Source organism: Lagenorhynchus albirostris, chromosome 9 (assembly GCF_949774975.1).
Source record: "Lagenorhynchus albirostris chromosome 9, mLagAlb1.1, whole genome shotgun sequence".
NCBI classification, from domain to species: domain Eukaryota; kingdom Metazoa; phylum Chordata; class Mammalia; order Artiodactyla; family Delphinidae; genus Lagenorhynchus; species Lagenorhynchus albirostris.
The window spans coordinates 7052918-7058961 of record NC_083103.1 but is presented as its reverse complement, the minus strand read 5'-3'; the positions used below and the strand labels follow the sequence as shown (position 1 = coordinate 7058961).

General features: G+C 60.2%; 1 protein-coding gene across 1 annotated transcript; it reads left to right on the top strand.

Annotated features, from left to right (window-relative positions):
• Positions 1–368: 368 nt before the first annotated feature.
• On the top strand, positions 369–3220 carry TIGD3 (tigger transposable element derived 3). Its single transcript, XM_060157606.1, has 2 exons — positions 369–512; positions 1441–3220. Exon 2 carries the CDS (start codon positions 1457–1459, stop codon positions 2870–2872), a length of 1416 nt encoding a protein of 471 aa, XP_060013589.1. The 5' UTR covers positions 369–512; positions 1441–1456; the 3' UTR covers positions 2873–3220.
• The last annotated feature ends 2824 nt before the right edge of the window (positions 3221–6044 follow it).

The window sequence follows — 6044 nt, the reverse complement described above, 5'->3', positions numbered from 1 at the left end:
AGGGGTATTAGACCTGTTTGGCAGATGAGGAAGCTGCCTAGGGTCACGGCTAGGAAGACCTCCGGCGTTCACGCTGCCCAGAGTCTCGTCAGGCCCCGAGGGCCGGGACGCCTGAGGCTGGCGGCGCCTCCAGGACTCCCGCCGCGTCCGGGATCCGCCTCGCCGTCCCTTAGCACTGGAAGCTCCGTCCCCCGGGGGACCCGGCGACCCGCCACTTTCGCGATGCCCAATGAGACTTAGCCAGGGGCGGGATGGACGCCACCGAAGGCCAATCTAACTGGGCCGGGGCGGGGCTGAGGCGGTGGGAGCTGAACTGCGGACCGCGGTCTTCCCTGTCGGGAGAGGGCCCGGCGCGAGCGGCGCGCTCGGGGCCCTGCTGTGCGCGCGCCCGCCACCCGCGCAGCCCCTCTGTCCGCTCCGCGCGTCCCTCCCCTGCTCTCCCGTAACCGCCGGGATAGGGGCTCGCGAGCCGGGCCGGGGCCGGGGCGGGAGCCGCGGGACGAGCGCCTGAGGTGGGTGCGGAGCGGGAGGCGGGGAGGCGGGGAGGCCTGGAGGCCCGGCGGGCGGATAACTGGGTCCGCCCTGCCGACGGACCCCGGGTCACCGTGGGGAGAGGCCGGCCGGGTTGCGGAGCCCGACTCCCGGCCTGCCTGGGTCCCGGACGCTCGTCCCCGCGCCGTGGTACCCCTCCCTGGCCACGACCCTCCCGGCTGAGGACACCCCGCCCCTCTCGCTGCCCGCGGCCTCCTAACCCCTCTCTGGCCCTTCGTCGCCTGTGCACCTGCCCTTTCGGCCTTGTGCTCCTACTCCCCCTCCAGGCAGGACCCTGGCCCAGCCTTACCTGCTCAGGACCCAGCACCAAATTAGACTTGCTCCTTCAGCCCCCAATCCGTCCCTCTTTGTCGTCTGTACACCTGTCACCTCAATTCTGTTCATTCACTCCACCACCCTGCCCCGAACATCTTCATCTACATCCAACCTAGGCCATCATCCCCCCACCCCCTCCCCCTCTCAGGGATTCCTCCCGCCAGCTCTGATTATCCCTACACCTGCCCCACTCAGCCCCAGGCCCCCTGTCCTCGCCCGTCCACTCTCCTTTGTTGCCTCTGCAGCTGTCCCCTCGGCTCTATTCATCCCTCTCCCCCAAACCCCAGCCCAGACTCCCTTCTCCCTCTGACCAGGGGGCCACTTCCTCTGGGCTCTGTTCTGTCATTTCTCCCCACTGCTCACTCAGCCTGGCCATTTCCCTTCCTTTCAGCCCAGCCCTCTCACCTCCCGCTCAGGGTACCCTCACCCTCTTCCAGCTGGTCCAGTCTTCCCTGGCCTCTCCCCCACACCAGCCTATCTCCCAGCCTCATATGTCTCTTTTCTTACTGACCTCCTCTCCCAACACGAGTGGCCTCCACCGTTGCCCCCGCTCGCCGTTTCCTCCCCACACAGGTGCTGTGGAGACACCATGGAGCTGTGCAGCAAGAAGAAGCTTCACGCCCTGTCCCTGGCTGAGAAGATCCAGGTGCTGGAACTCCTGGATGAGTCCAAGATGTCCCAGTCGGAGGTGGCCCGGCGCTTCCAGGTCTCCCAGCCCCAGATCTCCCGCATCTGCAAGAATAAGGAGAAGCTGCTGGCGGACTGGTGCAGTGGCACGGCCAACCGGGAGCGCAAGCGCAAGCGGGAGTCCAAGTACAGCGGGATCGATGAGGCTCTGCTCTGCTGGTACCACATTGCCCAGGCCAAGGCCTGGGAGGTGACGGGGCCCATGCTGCTCCACAAAGCCAAGGAGCTGGCCGACATCATGGGCCAGGACTTTGTGCCCAGCATTGGCTGGCTGGTCCGCTGGAAACGCCGAAACAACGTGGGCTTCGGGGCCCGCCATGTAGTGGTGTCTCCGTTCACCCCTGAGCTGCCTCCCCCAGCTCCCACGCCCCAGGCCCAGCTGCCTCTTTCTCTTAAAGATTTCTCCCCAGAGGACATTTTTGGGTGTGCTGAAGTGCCCTTGCTATATCGGGCAGTGCCCGGCAGAGTGGGTGTGTGTGATCGGGTACAGGTGCTGTTGTGTGCCAACAGCAGGGGCACAGAGAAACGGCGGGTGTTGGTCAGTGGGCTCCAGGCTGCCCCAAGATGCTTCTTTGGGGTCAGCAGTGAGGCCCTGCCCGCCTCCTACCACCCTGACCTGGCCATCCCCTGGTCAGAATGGTTGGCACAGTTTGATCGGGACATGGGGCGGCAGGGCCGACAGGTAGCCTTGCTGCTGGCTGCCCGAGTGGTGGAGGAGTTGGCAGGCCTGCCCGGGCTCGGCCACGTGAAGCTCTTGCCTCTGTCCGCTGCTAGCACCACGCCTTCCCTGCCCAGCTCCGTGGTCCAGGCCTTTAAGGCCCATTACCGGCACCGTCTGTTGGGCAAGCTGGCTGCCGTCCAGAGCGAGAGGGCTGGTACATCGCTAGCTGAGGCCGGGGCAGGCATCACAGTGCTGGATGCTCTACACATGGCAGCGGCGGCCTGGGCCAAGGTGCCTCTCCAGCTCATCGTGAGCAGCTTTGTTCAGGAAGGGCTGGCTCCAGGCAGAACGGCCCTGGCCCCGCACAAAGCCTCGGAGATGCCACCCGTCCCCGGTGGGCTGAGCCTCGAGGAGTTTTCCCGCTTTGTGGACCTGGAGGGTGAGGAGCCTGTGTCTGGAGTGTGCAAAGAGGAGGTGGGCACCGAAGACCAGGGTGGGGGTGGAGAGGACGTCTTGGAGCCCCTGCCCACCAAAGCCGACGCCCTCCGGGCGCTGGGCACGTTGAGGAGGTGGATTGAGTGCAAGGGCAGCGGCCCTGAGCTGTTTGCAAATTTCTACGCCTGTGAGGAGGAGGTGGAGCGACTCTGCTGCCTGTGAAGGGCCCTTCCAGCCGGAGCCCCTCCTCTCCTGTTTCCCATGGAAACGCCCTCGCTCAGAAGGCAGATTGGGGGCTGGTCTCTTTCCCGTGGAAATGGAGCTTTTGTGAAAAGCGTTGAAGGGAGACAAGTTGGGAGACTAAGTCTAAGCTCTGAGCGAAAGTTCTCCAAGCCCTGAGAAGAGGGTCTAAAGATGGGGTGTCAGGGAGTGAAGCTAGGCTGCATGGTTTCTGAACCGCTGTGGAGTCAGGGACTTGGGAAGGTGGAATTCGGGCTTTACAGACAGGCCGATCCCTTGAATTCTGCGTTAAAAACAGTTCTTCTGGAAATAAAGTTTTTAATCAGAAAAGAGGCCAGGGTGTTATTTTCACGGGAGAAGGGTGAAAACGTTCACCTCAGATTTTTTTTTTTTTTTTTTTTTTTTTTGCGGTACGCGGGCCTCTCACTGTTGTGGCCTCTCCCGTTGCGGAGCACAGGCTCCGGACGCGCAGGCTCAGCGGCCATGGCTCACGGGCCCAGCCGCTCCGCGGCATGTGGGATCCTCCCGGACCGGGGCACGAACCCGTGTCCCCTGCATCGGCAGGCGGACTTTCAACCACTGCGCCACCAGGGAAGCCCCACCTCAGATTTTTAAATTGATTGCTGGGGGTCGCTGCAACGCGGCTGTCGAGCTGTGTGCGGATGACCAGCAGTGAGCCTCTCCTGGCAGGAGGGACTCCCAGGACGTGGGGACTCCTCATGGGCAAACAGGCAGATCCCAAGTATTGCCCAGGACATTCTGCTGCTCTGATTTCTCTCTCAGATTGCCATGGTAGGGGTGGTGTCTGAGAAAGAAGGGGACAAGCTAGGGACATTCTAGGGGAACAAAAAGGAGCCAGGGGAATTCCTTGGTGGTCCAGTGGTTAGGACTCTGCACTCTCACTGCTGAGAGGGCGAGGCTTGGGTTCGCTCCCTGGTCACAGAACTAAGATCCTGCAAGCCGAGTGGCCAAAAGAGGATTTGGAATAGCCATGCATTTTTTCTTTTCATTCATGTGATCATTACACGACATCTCTTCAGCAAGGCCTCCTGCGTGACAAGGTTGCGAAGATGGTGTCCCCGCCAGGCAGGACCTTGCAGACAGTGACAGTGGAGTGTGATTAAGGGTCGTCATAAAGGCGTGTGCACAGTGCTGTGGCCCTGGGGAGCCTCGGGAGGAGGTGAGCTTTGAGCTACAGCAGAAGGACAGACAGACAGAGGAGTGGGAAGCATAGTCCTGGCAAAAGGGCGGCAGGCGAGGAGGCAGCCGTCCCGAGAGAGCACGGGGAGGCCCAGAGAGCTGGAGGCACCTGTAGCCCCCCAAGCCTGGTGGTGGGGCGCCCCCAAAGGGTTTCACTCATGGTGGGGACAGGTCATTTGTGAGGTTCTAGAACACTGAGGTGTGGAGGGTGGGTCAAAGACGTGAGACCTAGAGGCAGAGAAACTCCCACTGGTCCCAGTGACAGATGGGGAGGCCTGAGCCAGATCCCGCACGGGAGCAGGATGGAAGAGGACGGCTCACCTGGAAAGGACCAGGACTTTGGACGCAGACAGACCCTGGCTGCTGGAGTGCAGCTCCAGGCCGAAATCCTACATGAGGCCTTTCACGCCGACCGCAGGAATCACAAGACAGGGCGGTGTGGTTTTCTGGGGAGCATCACAGTCAAGGACTCAGACCAGCCCAGGGACCTCCTTGTGTGGCCTCAGCTCAGGCGCTCTCTAGGGGCTTCGCCAACACCTCCTTCCTGGGGGCGTGGGCTGAGACCCTTCCTCCTCTTTGATGTCGTACCTTTCACTCCCAGCGCTTCTCTCCCTGCCTTCCCCCACTCCCCACCCCACTCCCACTGTCCATAAAGAGGCAGGAGACCGTGTCATCTGACCCTCCCCAGTGCTGTTGCATTGGGGAAAATGGACCCCTGGGGAGCTGGCGCCTCTTTCTGCCTCTCAGACAGTAGCGCTCAGTGAATAAAGACCGACTGTTCTTTCAGGTTGGTTCATCGTCCTCACTGACCACCTCAACACCTGGCAGCCCGACAGTGAGACAAAGGTGTGTCATTGCCCACTCACTTTTAAACAGTTCTGAAGCTGCCTGCTGGCTTTCCATTTCTGCCTAAGGTCCCGAATCATTCAGCCTTTCCCCACAGATTCTGCTCTCCTACCTGTATTCTTTTTCTTTCTTTCTTTTTTTTTTTGTGGCTGTGCTGGGTCTTCGTTGGGGGCTTCTTTAGTTGTGGCACACGGGCTGCAGAGCTCGCAGGCTCAGTAGTTGCAGTGTGTGGGCTTAGTTGCCCCGAGGGCTGTGGGATCTTAGTTCCCCGACCAGGGCTCAGACCTGCATCCCCTGCATTGGAAGGCAGATTCTTAACCACTGGACCATCAGGGAAGTCCCACCTGTATTCATTGAAATTGTCCTTTTTCTGAAGTCATTCCAGTTCTGACATATCTCTTTTTAAATGTTGAAGCCAAAAGTTACATGATCTCTAAAGGCCTGACCAAAGCAACCGAGGGGCAGATAAGCAATCTGTTCTCAGGTGTGTCGTATTCCTGTTGGAGGAGCGGGATAGAGCACAGGGTTTTCTTGCTGACTTCTTTCCAGAACTTGTTTTTGGTTTTTTTTTTTTTTTGGTTTTTTTTTTTGCGGTACGTGGGCCTCTCACTGCTGTGGCCTCTCCCGTCGCGGAGCACAGGCTCCAGACGCGCAGGCTCAGCGGCCATGGCTCACGGGCCCAGCCACTCCGTGGCACGTGGGACCCTCCCGGACCAGGGCATGAACCCGCGCCTCCTGCATTGGCAGGTGGACTCCCAACCACTGCACTACCAGGGAAGCCCTAGAGCTTGTTTTTTAAAGCCACCAGTCCCCCAAAAAGAGGGAATTCCCTGGCAGTCCAATGGTTAGGACTCGGCGCTCTCACAGCCTGGGCCCCAGGTTCGATCACTGATCAGGGAACTAAGATCCCGCAAGCCATGCAGCGCAGCCATAAAGAAAAAGCCACCAGTCATCTCTTCTGTTCTTGCATTGATATCGTGTATCGTACTTAACTTTTGGTGGGTGGCGCCATGGGCTCATTCAAGCCGTATTTACTGAACGCTTTGCTTGTGGAGCAGGTCCTGTTCTGGGACCTGAAGCTAGTGCTGAACAAGACAGAGAGGATCCT

Coding starts and splice junctions, on each gene's coding strand:
- TIGD3 (XM_060157606.1), top strand. CDS start 1,457: ATGGAGCTGTGCAGCAAGAAGAAGCTTCACGCCCTGTCCCTGGCTGAG.